The sequence below is a fragment of the Vulpes vulpes genome, chromosome 12 (assembly GCF_048418805.1).
Source record: "Vulpes vulpes isolate BD-2025 chromosome 12, VulVul3, whole genome shotgun sequence".
In the NCBI taxonomy this organism is placed as follows: domain Eukaryota; kingdom Metazoa; phylum Chordata; class Mammalia; order Carnivora; family Canidae; genus Vulpes; species Vulpes vulpes.
This window is the reverse complement of record NC_132791.1, coordinates 143318440-143335184: the sequence shown is the minus strand read 5'-3', so window position 1 is coordinate 143335184 and position 16745 is coordinate 143318440. Positions and strand designations below refer to the sequence as shown.

The 16745-nt window shown below is 54.6% G+C and overlaps 1 protein-coding gene across 3 annotated transcripts in view; it reads right to left on the bottom strand.

Annotated features, from left to right (window-relative positions):
- The window catches only part of PEMT (phosphatidylethanolamine N-methyltransferase), an 88970-nt gene that overhangs the window by 4676 nt on the left and 67549 nt on the right, over positions 1-16745 (bottom strand). For all 3 annotated transcript variants that reach the window (XM_026005640.2, XM_026005638.2, XM_026005639.2), the window contains exons 3-4: positions 12285-12400; positions 553-698 (exon numbers count right to left, since the gene is read on the bottom strand). In XM_026005640.2, the coding sequence (XP_025861425.1) occupies positions 553-698; positions 12285-12400 (262 nt within the window). The remainder of the gene's footprint in view (positions 1-552; positions 699-12284; positions 12401-16745) is intronic.

Here is a 16745-nt window from a genome sequence, read left to right as displayed (position 1 = left end):
GCTGGCTGAGGTCTGAGAGCTGAGAGGGCATAGGAGCCCCCCTGATCCGGCCCATCAGAGGGGTGGGCACCTCCCATGTACCACCTGCCCACTGGGCTCCTTCCACACCTCTGCTCTCGCAGCCTCCCCCAGCTGCTCCCCTGCTTGGGCTTCCAAGTTTGCTAGAAGTTGCTGATGTCATGAGGACCTCCAGCCAGGCCACCATTGGGCTTGCAGCCCAAAAGCACCTGAGCCATAGGTGGTGGGGAGCATGGAGCAGGGGTAGTGTCCCCCCAGCCCTCAGCAACCCTGGCTGGTGGCCCAAATGCAGCAAATGGCAGTCCCACCTGGCCTGGCAACCAACCAGCTGGATGAGACAGGAGAGCCCAGCTTCCCAAGCTAACCACGGACAGGCAGAGACCTGGAGCAGGGAAGGTGCCCTGAGCTCCCAGGTTAGGGGCAGAGCAACGGGACTGGATCCCCCAGGGCTCCCCACGAAGATGTCCCAGATGGCAGGGCAATCAGCCACCTGGCCCCTGCTACCCCCTGGGCCCCCAGGCCCCAGGGTCTTACCTAGGAAGGTCCCAGTGAAGCCGAGGGCAAAGAAGCTGGAGAGCACAAACGTGCTGCCCACTCCCAGGAGCGCGAGACCCACGCGGTAGGCCGTGGGGTTATCCAGGCTCTCCATCTTGGGCTGGCTCAGCATGGCCTGCGTGAAGCTGGGGGAAGAGGTCCGGAGATCACTGCCATGGAGACAGGGTGCCCCACCCTTCCCACCCTCTGTCTCCTGGTGGCCCCCAGAGTAGCCAGTTCAGGGGTCTCGAACTTGGCGTCTGCTGGCGCCGGGCACGTGTTGCAAACAAATGAGGTTGGCTGGGGGTGGGTTGCAGGGGACCTGGAGAGCGTCGTCCTGCCCAAGGGGGGCTCCCTGTGGCCCCAGCCCTATCCTGCCACCAGGGAGGTGACCCCAATGAGGAGCCGGGGCCCTGCCGAATTTTTTGTTTTCTCAAGAAGCCAGAAATCATGTCTTATATTTAAAATCCCCTAATTATTAGAAACAGGCAAGGATGACAACCACTTTGGACTCCACGTGGCAGATCCAGCCCAAGGGCCACCAGTTTGCAAACTCTGATTCCTGTCCAACTAGCAACTGGTACTTCAGAGGAAACTGTGGCTCGAAAAAGAAAAGATGGGGGCACCTGGTGGCTCAGTCGGTTAGACATCTGTCTGCAGCTCAGGGGATGATCCCGGGGTCCAGAGATAGAGCCCCGCTTCAGGGTCCCTGCTCAATGGGGAGTCTGATTCTCCCTCTGCCCCTCCCCCCTCGCTTGTGCACACGTGCTCTCTCTCTCTCTCTCTCTCTGTCTCAAATAAATAAAATCTTTTTAAAAAGAAAAAGAAAAGATGCCGGCCCCCAGCTGTGCCCATGTGTCCCTGCACTTGGCATATGCTGCCCATGGTCGTGGCATCCCAGGCCCCTAGAGGAAACGGTGCCTGGAAGCCTGGGGCACGCACTGTCCCTTCTGCAGCCTCCACAGCCCCTGTGTGGGGCTGGCCACATCCCAGGTGGCACCTCAGAAGTCCCATATGTCCTCCCCCACCACTGCAATGGCCCCAGCAAGCTTTTTTGGGGGCCAAGCCATTGAAGACTCGGTTAAATAGCAAGTGACAAAAGAGGGGTGACTATGCTCTGGCGTTCAGGTTCTCCTACTGGCTGCTGAAGACTGGAAGGCATGGTGCAGGTGGAGCAAAGTGAAGGGGTTCTCGCTATGCACAGGATCATGGTGGAGCCTCTGCCTCCCTAGCAGGGAGCTGGCACTGGTGGAAGCGGAACACTCAAAGGAAAGGCTGTGTGTGGGAGCGAGTGCATCGTGTACCACTAACATACCCTTCCCATTCCCCCATGACCGTAACACTCAGAAGAGACATGGAGCTCTCCTGCCTCACGCAGGGCAACTGCTTGCACTCACTCTGTACCACGCACCTCTTAGCAGGGCAGCTCACTGTCTACCTACCCATCCGCAAAGCCATCCTCCTGTCTAGCCTCTATGCATCCACTCTTCCTTCCATCTACCTACCCATCCATGAGTCTATCTTCTATTGAGCCATCCCCCATCCCTCCATCATCTACCATCTATCCACCCATCCATGAGTCTATCCTCCATCCATCCACCCATCCCCCATCCATGAATCTATCTTCCATCCATCCGACCCTCCATCCATCCACGCTGCCTTCCATCCATCCACCCATCCAACAATCTATCTTAACCATCCATCCACCCACCATCTATCTTCTATCCATCCATCCATCCACTTACCCATCCATTAGTCTATCCTCTACCCATCCACCCTTCCACCCATCTTTCCATTCATCAACCTATCAATCTGTTCAACCACTTATTCATTTGTGCATCCATTACAAAGTACCTCTATTTGCAAGACTCTTTCAAGTAGAACAAATTCACCACCTCACTCACTCATTCCATTGGCAAATTCAATTGTAAAACTATCCTTATATTGAGCTAAAAACCACCTCCCTGGAACTCTCTTCTCCAACTACTTTCAGCTCTGAGAGAACAGAGGCTGCTTCTCCTTCCCTCAGCTATCTCCCCGGCACCTGGCACACATCAGACAGGATGGGTTATAGTACATACTCATCAGCTGGAGGAAAAGCAGCACCCCCTGCCCACTGCCTTACCCTCCAATTGCAAGCAGAGGCCTGCATGGTGACCTGTCAAACGGTGGCACATGTATGTCAAGGCACACCTAGGTATCGGTCATGCTGCCCACACCCCCAGCTCTCCACCCACTACTGCCCTCCTTCAGCCTTCCTGCTGCCCAGGCTCAGGGTCACCCTGTAGATCCAGGCTGAGCTGCTGGGATTGGTTCAGGGTCACGCACACCCCACTGTTGTTCTTGCTTACCACACCCATGCCCTACCGGTCTATGCCCTCACCTGACTTTCTGGTAAACCAACAGCCCTCATGCTCTGGGCACCCCTTCAGCCCTGCAGACCCACAGCTCAGGCCTTAGAGCAGGCAGCTTCAGCACTTGGCCTCAGCACCCTCCCCACCTCTGCTGTCTATAGGAAGGTACAGGCCATGGCAAGACTCGCTGCCCCATCCAGAGCAGGGCTCTGCTGCAGGCCCCTGGCTCCTTGGCAACCACGGCACAAGAGACCACCCAGCAGAGGGAGAATGTGTATGTATGTGCTGGGGGCGGGGTGATGCTCAGGCCCCGTGCTCCTGTGGACTGGGGGTAACCCCCTCCCCCAGGCCCTGGGCTATACCTCCCTAAACATAGCTCTGGCACCTGCTCCTCCCTGCCTGGGCTAACCTCTGGCCCCCAAACCTAGGGAGGCCTGGTGGGTACCCTCTGGCCAGCCCAATAAAAGAGCTCCCGGCAGAAGAGTAGCATTGACTTTCAGACAGACGTGGCTTTCGGCCTCTGTATGACAGTGATGGTGACTCCTCGCCGCCCTGCTCGGAGCCACGGCCAACGGCTGCGCACACTTTGGAAAGCACGAAACATGCCAGGCTCTGCCTGTGGGGCTCACGGACAGCGGGAAGAACAGAGGTATGAAGGCAGGCAGCACCAGGTGCCACAGGATGGGCATACCGGACAGGGGGCCCGGAAGGCCAGGGCCAGCCTTACGCTGGGATCTGATGAAGAAATTCACCAGGAGAAGGGGATGGGCAGGGAGAGCATTCCAGAAAGAGGAACAGCCCTGGCAGAGGCTGGGGACCGAGCCCAGCACAGGAGCTCAGTGTGAAAGCAGCCTGTGGCAGAGGCCTCGTCCTGGGTCGTTTGGCCATGTGCTCTGAGAGTGGGAAGTCATCGCTCACTCAGCTCCTGCAGCAGAGAGACCCCGCCGGGACCAGATACGGAGTTTCACGCTCTGTGCTGGGCTGGCGCTGGCTCCCCTGTCAGAATTCACTCGCATCATCCAAGAAACACGCAATTTGCCTGACCCTGACTGCACACAGCACAGCGGCAGATGAAAATGGAAAGTTCTCATTCTGACCTCTGGTGTGCTGGCCGGAAGCAGCTTCCCAGGGGGACAGCCTTGCAGGAAAAGCCATTTCGTTGGAAACAAATGGAGGTTCCTGACAAAGGGCAGGTCTAGGGCCAGCGATGGGGAGGAAAAGGCCCTGAAGTGGCCAGGGGGCCGCCCCAGACTGGACCTGGGCCTCCATCCACCTGTAGCTCCTTTTCTATTCCTTTATCGGTGGGAAAAGAGGAAGAGAGGGGCTCAAGGGGAAGCACTTCGCCAACTCCCTCTGCACCCACTCCCCACAGGGCACTCTGGGGCCCCGTGTCTAGGGTCAGCAGAAAAAGCAGGCAAAGCCCTCACAAGGACTCTGTTCAGACGCCCCATGTGCCGCCTGCCCGTATGTGCTCCAGGCCCACAGGCGTCAGGATTCCTGGAATGGCAGGGCCCGGCCCCAATCAAGTGATCTGTGGTGTTCTAGCTCCTCCATTAAGCCAGGAAGGCACAGTCCATTCCCCACAGAAAATTAATGGAGGGATGAGTGGCTTTGTGAGCCACGCTCTCTGTAATAGAATGAAGTAATAGGAGGCAATTTCCTTTGGAAAGATTCCTCACTGGGGGTGGGAGCGGAGAAACACATCCATTTGTCTCAGGATCTATTTTTAAAACTTGGATTAAGCTTTCGGTCACCAGTGTGACTTGAGGATGTCTGCGCTCTGCTCCCCTGAAATCCCGGAACCCAGAGCGGAGGCGAGGAGAGGGTGTCACAGCCCATCGTGTCCCGGCCACACACCAGACACCCAGCTTGGCCATGCTTGTGGCCCGCAGCCCTGCAACAGGCCTGTCCCCGCATGTGTCTGCAACCAGCCAGCAGTGACAAAAGCCGGTCCTCCCAGGGCATCCTCACTGCATCATCCAGGTGAACCTGAACAGCGATTCACTCCATATTCCACACTCAGGCTTAGGTTAGCTCCTGCCGCATGGTGCAACTGTACTAAGCAAGGCTATCCATGAACGTGGGCCTCTGGTGGGCTGACTTATTTTTTCCTAATCCACATTGAAATAGACCTATAAGTACTAAAACAAAGTGAGAATGTTCACCTGTGTACCCCCTGAAAAATTGCCACGTGACTAGAATTGAGGGCTATGATGCTGTACATTTGATGAACACATCACCTTTGCAAAGTGTTTCCAAAACTCATCACAGCCAAGAGAGGATCTGTCTCATCTTACAAATAAGGAAACAGATGGGGCAGGGGTGAGGCAGGAAAGGAGCCCAGGCTGATAACCAGCCTCTTCATGGGCCTCAGGGTGGGGAGGTGAGGGAGAGGTGAGGGGTGGAAGGGGTGGGCAGAGTCCTATTTTTGTCTTTCCAACTGGAATCCTTGGCTCCCCACTGCTCTGAGGGGAAAGCCCCCTCTATCTGGGCCCTGACCCCAACCTCTGGGCTCATCTTGTTGAGATGCAGGGACCACCCCCCTACCTCCTTGAATCCAACAGCCAGGTTCCTTTTGCCTCCAGGTAGCCTAACACAGATTCCCTGGCTGCCCTCCCGGTCAGGCAGCCAGTTCTCTAGCTGCCCTCACCTCTCCTGCCTGCACTGAGGCAGCTGCTGTCCACAGCTCAGTGGCCCATGCAGAATAAAACAGAACTCTAGGCATCAGGGGAGGGGGTGAAAGGTGTCTGGGGAGACCCCTCATTCCCACACCAATCAGTTGCCCAATGTCAGGGTTCTAAGTCTGCATGGACTTCTGGCTGCTTCCTGGCTCTGGCCCCAGCCTCCACCTGCCTCCCATCCCAGCCTCGTCCTCCTGGGGTGGACGCCTCCACTCTAAATCCCACCTAGAACCCTGGCCCTTCCCCAAGGCAAAACCCCCCAACGTCACGCAGCCCGCAGAGTTAAGGCTGACCACACCCACACCTCCTGCTCCTTCAGCCTAGAACTCCCTTCCACGTGGCAGGCAGCCTCCAAGGGGTCCCGAGAGCAGGCCCCACAGAATCCCTCCCTGTGGATGTGGACGGCCCTGCAAACCCCGGTGAGGGCATTTCCAGATGGGATTACACTTCATTGCGAAGATTACCCAGCCAGGTGGGAACGGGGCAGAGGAACCTCCCGCTGGCCCCAGAGCAGTGCAGACACAGGGACCTGAGGGCCTATGGGAACAAGGATCAGAGTCCTCTCGAACTCCTTGAGCCTGGGGAAGACCCCACCCCGCTTCCGGCCCTGCTCTCACTGGACCTTCTTACAACCTTCCTCTGCCATGAAGTGCCCCCATGTGCCCCATTTGCTGCCCCAGCAGGCCAGTCCTGACCTCATCCTGTGAGCAGTTCCAGAAGGGCCCTGGATGCAGCGATGGCTGGCACACAGATAGTCATGGGGACAGAGAGCCGCAGGTGTCAGCACCCCACCCATTTGGGCCATCGTGCAGGGGGTGCACCCGCCCCCAGACACCTAGTACACAGGGTGGGATGGGGGGTGGGGATGGTGAAGGTTTGCTCCCCTCATCCCACCACAGCCCCGTTCTGCTGAACGTGGAACCCAGCCTGTGAGCGGAAGCCACCTGCTCCTGTTGGGCCTCCCCCACACTTGCATGCCCCACACCCATTCCACAAGACCCCAGGCAATTCAGAAGTGTGCTGGACCACAGCTTCACTCAATGACTGGCCAACATGCCAGGGGCTCCCTGATGCCCTGTGCATGTCTGTGCATCTGCCCTGATGCCGCGATGCTGCTGGAAGATGGTGGGGTAGGACCTGGGCCCTGCCTGGCTGTCCACACTGTGCCACGCTGCTCCAGGCCACCAGGCTCCCACCGAGACTGGCTATGCAGGGGATGCAGCCGGTAGGGAGGGAGCTTCAACAGATGGCCCCCCCCGCATCAGGGCTCCCTCTCCTTCATGCTCCATGACCAGAGCACACAGGTCTGTGCTAATGGCCTCCAGATAAGGAGCCTGCATCCTGTGGGTGGCCCCCAGACCACTTCGGTTGCCTGGCTGGTGCAGACCAGCAGACGCGGATGCCTGGCCCTGCCCCTCTGTACACCTGGCAGACCCACTGCCCCGTGGCTTCTTGATGCCCCTGCCTTGGGCTTTACTAGGCCTGTGATCTTCCCATCACCCAGTGCTACTCACCCCCACCATGGAAGTTGTGGCTTACAGAGAGAGAAGAACAGGCACACTGGAAACGTCCAGAACAGGCAGATCCATAGGGACAGGAAGTAAATTCAGATTCGGAGGGGGGGGGGGCATATGTGCTTCATTGGTACAGGGTTTTCATCTTGGGTAAAAATGTTCTGTAACTAGACAAAAGGGATTGCACATTACGAGTGCTCTAAACGTCACTGACCCGTACACTCTAAAATGGCTAAATGGTAAGTTTCATGTTATGTGTATTTTACCACAAAAGAAAAAGAAAACACACCTCTAGGAATCAAGTGAAAGCATGTTTGTGAAAGGGTGCACGGGGAAAATATAGCGGGGTGGCCAGAAGGCTACAGGCAGGAGTGGTCTTGCCAGGATTCTCACAGCCTCTTCTGGAAGCCCCAGCCACCTGCTGTCACCAACCTGGCAGAGGGAAGGACACGTCGGAAAAGGCCCCGGAGGAGGGAAAGTCTCTGCTGATCGGGAAGGTAAGCAGAGAAAACAGTGCTGCCTGTGAGAACATTCTCTCTCCTCCCAGAAACTTCCCAAAGTGGCCAGTCCAACCAGGGGAAAAGTCATGGCCCAGAAGGCAGCCACCAGGCCAGGCCAATGCCAATACCGAGATGTCAGTGAGGAAGGAGAGCTGAGGAGCCATCATCTATAAGAGGCTGGACTTGGCGGGATTTCTTCCCAGCAATCCCCAGGCCCCGGATGCAAGAATAAGCCAGGGGGCTCTTTGCTGGTGTCCCCATGTCTGGAGCTGGGCTGCCAGTGGGCCTGTCACCTTGTCTCCTGAGGACCCACAGTACTGTGCTGGGCATCCAAAGGCAGCAGTGGGACTTTCCTTTCATTGGAGCACAGGAGCTGGCAAACCAGAGCCTGTGGCCAAATCTGGCCCTGGCGGCTGTTCTTGTAAATTAAGTTTTATTGGAACTCAGGCACACTCATTTCTGTATGTGCTGACATGCTGTCTCACAAGAGACTACGGGGCCCTCAGAGTCAAAAATACTTATTATCTGGCCCTTACAGAAAAAAGTGTGCTGGCACCTGATATGGAAAATCATAAAATTATGAATCTGAATGAGCCAGAAGGGACCTTAGATACCAACTAGTCCAGGGGTGGACAAGCTTTTTCTCAAAAGGCCAGAGAATAAATATTTCTCAGCTTTGTAGGCTGAGAGGAAAAATCTAGGATATCATGTGGAGGCTCAGAGTGCCATTTAAAATGTAATCACATGTACAACTCAACAGCCACAGACAAATCTGATTAAAAAAATGAGCAAAGGACTTGGATAGACATTTCTCAAAGGAAGACAGACAGATGGCCAATATGCATGTGGAAAAAAAAAATGCTCAGGGGAACACAAAACAAAATAGTTCACACCCTTAAGGATGGTTGTTATTGAAAAACAGTAAGAGGGCACATGGGTAAGCTGAGTCAGTTAAGGGTCTGACTCTGGATCTCGGCTCAGGTCACTATCTCAGGGCCAGGGAATTGAGCCCTGTGTTGCGCTCCATGCTGGCGAGGAGCCTGCTTGGGATTCTCTCTCTCCCTCTCTCCCCACCTCAAAAAAAAAAAAAAAAAAGAAAGAAAGAAAAGAAAAAATAGTAACAGCAAGCAAGGATGTGGAGAAACTAGGGCCCCTGTGCCCTGCTGGTGGGAAGGTAAAACTGTACCCCAAAACATTAAGCACAGAACTACCATCTGATCCAGTAACCCCTCCTCTAGGTATATACCTGAAGAATCACATGCAGGGCTTGCCCATGTTCATAGCGGCTTGACAACAGGAGCCCAACGGTGGGAGCAGCCCAAGAGTCCATTCGCAGATAAATGGATAAACAAAATATGGTATTTGCTTATCAGAGAATATTATTCAGCCTTAAAAAGGAAGGATGTTCTTCAAAAAAGAAAATTAGATTTTTACCCATTTTATTGAGATAAAGTTGATATATAACCTGATGTGAGTTTAAGGCATACAACGTGATGCCTTGATGTATGTACATAAGATGATTAGCACAGTAAGGTTGGTGACTGTGCATCGCCTCACATAGTCAATGTGTGTGTGTGTGTGTGTGTGTGTGTGTGTGTGTGTGTGTGGTAAGAATTTCTAAGATCTACTCTCGTAGCAACTTTCAAGTATCCGAGAGTGTTAACTACAGACCTCATGCTATGCATTCGATCCCCAGAACTTATTCACCTGCTACCCAGAAGTTTGTACTTCTGGCCAACATTTCCCTGTTTCCTGCGGGCGCATGAGCACACACACACACACACACACACACACACACACACACGGGCCCTGCAACCACAAACCTGCTCCCTGTTTCTATAGGTTAGATTTTTTTAGATCCCACGCCTAAGTGGAATCATACAGCATTCATCCTTGTGTCGAGCTTACTTCACTTAGCATTAGGAAGCAAATTCTGAAACGTATTCCATCAGGGATGAGCCCTGAGAACATGATGCTAAATGAAATAAGCCAGGCACAAAAGAACAAATACTGTATAATTCCACTTATATGAGGTTCCTAGAGTAGCTCATGAGACATAAAAAGTCAGGTGGCTAGCAGGAAAAGTAGCTAACATGGCTGGACTGCAGGCCAGGGTGGGGGCTGGGGAAGAAGGAAGGAGTCTGTTGGGGTCTCCCTGCCAGCTGAGTTTTCAGTCATCGAGGCTGGGACCCCAAGGGGTGGGGGCGGAAAGCTAGTGTGTAGCACCGGTGGCCCAAATGTGCCCAGCAGCCACCCCCAGAATCTGGGCTTTATAAACGGAGCAGACACAGAGGCCCCACCCACATGGCTTCTCTGCTAGAAGGGCACCTTCCCCACACCCCCGTCCCTCCCCGTCCCTTCCCTCGGCTTTAGCACCCCTCCAAGTGGGAACCCCAAAGTGATGATTTCTGTCAGCCACATAACAAGGTGGGTGAGCTCAGGAAGGTGAAGTAGCCCCCACACATTGAAAAAACAACCTGGTACATGAATTCATTGCCCTGGCTCTGAAGCCCTCGTGGCTCCTTCTCTCCTACCACATCCCAGGTGCGGCCTGACCCCGCAGGCCACCCCACCCCAACCTGTGCCCAGCCAGGCTGGGGACACCTCAGGATCACTGAGGGGGGCACAAGCCAGCGAACGAGGCAGCCCCCCTGTGGCACAGGAGCCGTTTGGTCACATGCTGTCAGGGCCAAGCATGGCAGGATCCAGAAACAAAAGAGTGTGAATCTCTGCACGGTGACAAGAATGGGATGGACCCATTCTCTAAAGCAGCCTCCATCCAATAACCAAGGTCCCAAGAGTGGGGGGCAGATTAGGCCCAGGGAGGGAGGGCATGTGCACCCCCAAGTACCATTTTTATCAGGTAGGTTGCATTTAAACAGGACCTATACTCAGCTAAGGGGAGGCCACTGGCCTGCCACACATGTCTTCCACTTAACCTATGTCCCCTCTCACCCAAGACTGGTGCCTTGCTGTCACCAGTGCCCACCTGTGCCGCACTGCCAGGAGGGGCTTGTCCTGCTGGGCAGCTGAGGATCCCAAGGCAGGGAGGCCACGACACGCTGTGACCCTTGGGAAGCTCACAGTGGGTCTATGTGTGGGCCTTACACTGTACCAGCAAATGGCCTTGCTGCTCTGCAGGAGCTGGGCTGGAGCAGGTGGCCCCCCGGGGAGGGGGGCATTCTGGGAGGGGCCGGGGATGCCAAGGGTGAAGGCAGGAGCGCCCAGACCTGACCAGAGGGGAGGCAGGGGCCTGGGAGGAGGTGACCCAGAGCTGGTTAACATGGCTGGGTCTGTCACTATACACAGACAGCAGGCAGCCTGGCAGGCCAAGAAGCAAAGGCCAGGATTCAAATGTCCACAGGGAAGGCTGCCTCCCTGCCCCCCCGCCCACCCCCCTGCCCAACCACACTCCCTCTCTTCACTCATGGGAAGGCCAAGCCCCAGATGGAGGGAAGGCAGCAGGGGTATATGGCAGAGGTGTCCCGGGCACAGAGTGGAAAGGCTGGGGCCCTGGCTCTCCCGGGGTGGGAGTGGGAAGGGCCCAGTCAACATGCACACTCCTGCCCTTGGCATCTACAGGGGCCGCTTCCCACATGCCAGGGATGGAGCATCAGGCACACACCTCCCTTTCTCACCTCAGGGCCCAGGGGGGAGGCCGGGGCATGGGGGACATGGAGACCAGCCACCACTAGGCTCCCCAGTCATCACCCCAGTGGGGGGAGCAGGGCCACCAGAGCTTCTAATCTGTCACAAGTCCAGATTGGGATTCTCCTGTCCCATTTCTCATTTTTTTAAAAAAAGATTTTATTTATTTATTCATGAGAGACACAGAGAGAAACAAAGAGAGAGAGAGAAAGAGAGAGAGAGAGAGGCAGAGACACAGGCAGAGGGAAAAGCAGGCTCCATGCAGGAAGCCTGATATGGGACTCAATCCCAGGATTCCAGGATCATGCCCTGGGCCAAAGGCAGGTGCCAAACCGCTGAGCCACCAGGGATCCCCCATTTCTCATTTTTCTAAAGCACCACATGAGCCATGTTCAGTCCATGAGCTATTGTGCTGCCCACAGAACAGAGGGGGTAGGACCCGAGGCTCGGAGACAGCCAGGTCAGGCTGGGGGTCATCTGACATAGATGTCACTGCCCTCCCACAGCTTCCAGCCTGCAACGTTGCAGGGCGCTGTGCCTCCCGTCTGAGCACCAGTACTCACCACCAGGCCCAAGGATGGGTGCGTCATCATCTATGAGTTCCCCTCCTCTGTCCTCTTTCTTTGATGGCAGGAGGAGGGTAACATGTCAAGTCCAGAGATGAGCTGAGCAGCTCACTGGCACCAGGCCGAGCCTGGGTGAGGCCCAGTCCCCAAGTGTCACCTGCCTTCTGCCCTGGCACTTCCTGGAGGGGACTGTTGTTTTGTCTACACACTTGAGACTGGGGATGAGAGCCCGGGGACCACCTGGCCTTGTCTACCCCGCTCCGTCGTGCCTGGAGTCCAGGCACGGGGCTCTGTCCCCTTCCTGGTGCCACGAGGACTCCTCTGCTCAGAGAGCAGAACTCACCATGTTCAGACACAGTGTTCCTCACATCTAGATGGACCCCCTAATACTGCCAGCTACCCCTTCCGATGCTGTGGACGCCTACGCTGAAAATGGACTTTCTCTGGCCGGTCAGCCTGGCAGTCTTACCAGTGTGAGCGCAAGATGTTCAGTAGCAAAATGGCAGCGCCCAGGGAGTAGCAGGCCAGGTAGGGGGATCGGAAGGCCTTGCTCAGCTTGCGAGTTTTCTGTTCCCATCTTGCAACCTAAACAGTGAGAAAGAGAGAATAAGGTAACATAAGATGTCTGTTAGGGAGAATCCGGGGGGCGGGGGGAATGGAAGCGGGGAGAAGGTCCTTCTGTGCTCTAAAGCTCAGATGTCTCCATTCCAAGGAGTGTATGGATCTTGGCCCAGCCCCGCAGGGATTTCCACACCTCTGGTCCTGTGCGAGTGGACCACGACGTCCTTCTGGAAGCACATGAGGAACACACAGAGCAACGAAGAGAGACCTGAACCCACACCCGAACCCACAAAATGCACCTGAGCCACAGCAGGGCTCGGACAGCCTCTGGGCCTTGCTCCCAAGCCCGCGTCCTGCCGCACGCTATCCCCAGCGGCCACGGCAAAGCACAAGGATACAGAGGAGGAGAAGCTGCTGGAAGCAGACAAGAGCAGCCAAACGAAGGACGCCAAGGGAGCGCGCGGACCCAGGGCTGACCTCCCGCCCGCAGGGTGCAATCACCCCCGGGGGCAGGGAGGCCAAGGAGCAACCTGTATCCTAACCCCTGCTTCCCCAGTGACCCCCAAGGCACAGACTTCCAAGTTTTTAACTTCAACCCCAGGATCCTTATTTTAGTTTTTCAAACTAATCATATCTAGACTCTCAAGCTTCAAGAGCTAAGAGCAGAGCACAGGAAACAGATAGCTCTGCTTGTTGACACCATCCCAGCCTCCTGACACACCTGCTGGCAGACGATGGGGCGGGGGTGTGGGCACTGCAAGAAAGCAAATGCACCGCTGAGGATGCTGGCGGGTGGGTGGCTGGGAGTCCTGGTGGGTCCTGACATGAATATATAAGTGTGTGTGATATATGGAGGGTCTTGAAGGCTCCAGCCGGCCCTCTGTGGTCCTGGAATTACTACAGGAGGACTAGGTCCTGGGGCGACTGGGGCCAGCATCTCATTCTGGCCTCAGCAATGATTGTGTTGCTGCCCTGCTCTATTTCCCAAACGAGCCTGCCTTTCCGAGCAATTACATCAGTGAGAGAGTGACTAGTGGCCCCAGGTCCACCTTGATTTGGCCCAAGGCCACTGACTCTCTGACTCTCTCCCTGGAGGAGGCGGCTCCTGGGCCTGTCCTCAGATTTCCTGGGTGCTAGAGGGCTGGGGGGAGAGGGTACGAGCTGGAGTTTACGGGAAGGAGGTGAGTCAGGTGGGGCTCCTGGGCCTTCTCTTCAATTGTGGATCTGCTGTTGCTACCACCGCTCAATTCTCCCAGAAGGTAAACAAGCCCTTTGTCCGGCTCCAGGCAGGCGGCCTCTGCTGACCCCATAGGAAGCTCGAGCCTCACTCAGAAACGGAGGGTGGAACATTGAAGGGGCTCTGAATGTACCACCAGTGGCAGGCAGGTGGCCAGGGGGGAGGCAGGGCCACAGACTGCACACTTTTGTGGCCAATTTGAGTCCTTCAAAAAAACTTTTAGAGATAAAATTCAAAGCATGTTTTTAGTTGCACAGCCATCAGCAAGGGTCTAATTCCACAACACTGCCATCATCCCACCCAGATCCCTGTACGCATTAGCTGTCTCTCTGCCTCCCCCTCTCCAGCCCCTAGCAACCTCTAATCTTTCTGCATCTGTGGATTCACCTTCAGAAGAGGTATAAACAGAACCTCATGACCTTCTGTGGCTGGCTTCTTTCACTTAGCATAATGTTTCTGAGGTTCATCCACGTTGTAGCTTGTGCCTTTATGACTGAATGATATTGCATTGTGTGGACAGACCACATTTTGTTTATCCATTCACCAGGTGAGGGACATCTGGGTTGTGTGTGTCCTTCAGCTACTATGCATAACGCTGCTACGAACACCCGTGTCTAAGTTTGTGTGGACATGTGTTTTCACCTCTCTTGGGTGTTTATCTAGGAGTAGAATTGCTGGGTCATGGGGTAAATCTACTTTTAACTTATTGAGGAACTTCCAGACTGTCCTCCACAGAGGCTGCACCATTTCTACTCTTGCCAGCAATGTGTAAGGGTTCCAATTTCTCCACATCCTTGCCAACACTTGGTATTTTCCATTAAAAAAAAAAATTGTAGCCATTCTAGTGAGGGTGAGGTGGCAAGTCACCTCATTTGTAATCCCGACAAACTAACCAATGACATTAAACATCTTTTCATGTACCCACTGGCCATCTGTGTGTCTTATTGGGAGAAGAGTCCTTTGCCATTCTTTCTATTAGGTTGATTATCTTTCTGTTAATGAGCTGTACGAGTTCTTTATATATTCTGGATATTAGACCTTTGTCGGATATCTGATCCACAAATATGCTCTCCCATTCCGTGGACAGTCTTCACTTTCTTTATAATGTCCTTTTGTAAGGAAAAGCTTTTTCTGTTACTGAACCACTTTGCTTGCTCAAAAAAAAAAAAAAAAAAAAAAAAAACAACAGTAAACCACCAGGCCTGCCCTTGGAGAGCTCAGAGTCTACCAAAATAATAACATAGCATAGATTTTCCATCTGTGCACCTTATCCTATAGCACACAAACCAGCCAAGCAGGCTTGCATTAATTCCGGGGGATGTCTAGGGTGGTCAGACTTCAAGTCAGATTCTGTGGCCTGCACAATGGAAGACACAGTCACCCTCCAAACCAGTTGGCCAAGGAGTTCAGACGAAAGGGTAAAGAGAAGTCCTTGCAGAGTGACTGGTGGGGTCACAGAGTCAGAAAGAGGAGCAGCAGAATGACCCCTGTGGGTTCCTGATGCAGTGCTCCATCCACCCAGGGAAGGCCCCTCTCTCCACCCTTCCAATTAGCCAGTTGTTTTTCAAATAAGCTACCTTTAGCACACCTTGTTCCTTGCATGTGATTTTAAGATATATCTTTAAAGACCATTGATTTTTTTCCCCCTCCCAGCTGATGGGATAAAGCTCTCAAAAGGACATTGAAATCCGTTGGCAATTACATAAGGTGTCACATACTTCTACCCGAGGGGCCTGTGACCATCCCAGCAGGCCCAGTCTGGAAAGTGCTAGATGGGGAATGAGGAGCATTGGATGCTGGAGCCAGACCTGCCCTGTGTATCCTCCATGCTTGAGGAGGCCACTTTCTCTCTCTGGAACTGTTTGTCCAACTGTAAAATGAAATGGAAGTGGGAGCAGGGAGCATTTCTGTGCTCCTGACGACAGGAGAGGCTCTGCCTCTCAGAAACCTGCCACCAACTGTACAGAATGCAGAGACAAAGTGTGGTCCATCTGTATACACCCCATTGTGTTGTCATCGACTAGATGCTGAGCAAAAGGAGCCAGATGCAAAAGAGTGCCCTCTGCCTATGCCGTTTATATGAGGTTCTACAGCGGGCAGAACCACGACAGGGGCTGCTAGGCTGGGGGCTGGGGGCTGGGGCAGGAAGGAGAGCTGAGCCAGAGGACAGCAGGAACAGAATCGTGGGGAAGGAAACCTTCCATACTTGCTCAGAGGGGTGGTGACACGAGCATACACCTTTATCAAGACTCAAACTGAATCCCCAAAATGTATGCATTTTAGTCTATGTATACTATACCTCAATAAAGCTGATTTTTAAATCCAATCTTTGTTGAATGTGAGCTTTAGGGGCAAATGAGAATGGCTGCCAATGTGACATACTCTGGCAGGCTCTTACAAGTGAGAAAGCCTGGAGTCTGGAGTCTGTCCTCTAAGGAGGGGCCTCTCCCCTGTTTCCGTGGGGCTTAGCAATGTGTCCAAGGATACAGACCAGACCCCAGCCCGGAGCTCACGCTCCACTTCACTCAGCCACAGCGTACTCCTGTGCGGCCAGGAGGGAGGCCCATTCTGCAGCCGAGCAAACCGAGGGCTGGGAAGACCTGAGACCAGCGCTCAGGCCCCTGGACTGCCAGCTGGACCCTTGGCCGGGCCTTGGCTCTTCTGGGGAGAATGGAACATCTTTCCTCCAAGGCCCCTCCAGGGACCACTCTGCCACCCCTGACCCCCAGGCGCCCCCCCCCCCCGTGCCCCTGCCCCTTCACCTGCGGCACAGAGGAGTGACAGAGGTACCTTCTGAGTAATCTAATAACAAAAGGTGGCAGAGCCTGAGACCAGGCTGTGTGGGAAGGAGGAAACGAGGAATCCTGTGAATAACTATGATCTATGTGCCTTTTGGGCAGCCTGTATTCGATTGGGCTGTTATTTCAAGGCAATCAGTAAATCAACAGCCAGTGGCCTTGCCAAGTCCAAGGCTAATCTCCCTCCCTGCTTGGCAGCGCCACCCCCAGCCTCAGGCGCCCAGCTGCACACTTCATCCAATTAAGGGGCCGGAAGCAGGCTATCGAGCCCGTCGGCAGGGGGCTGGACGCCTAGGGCCGAGCTGTGGGATGACGCAGGTCACTGTCCCGCGGG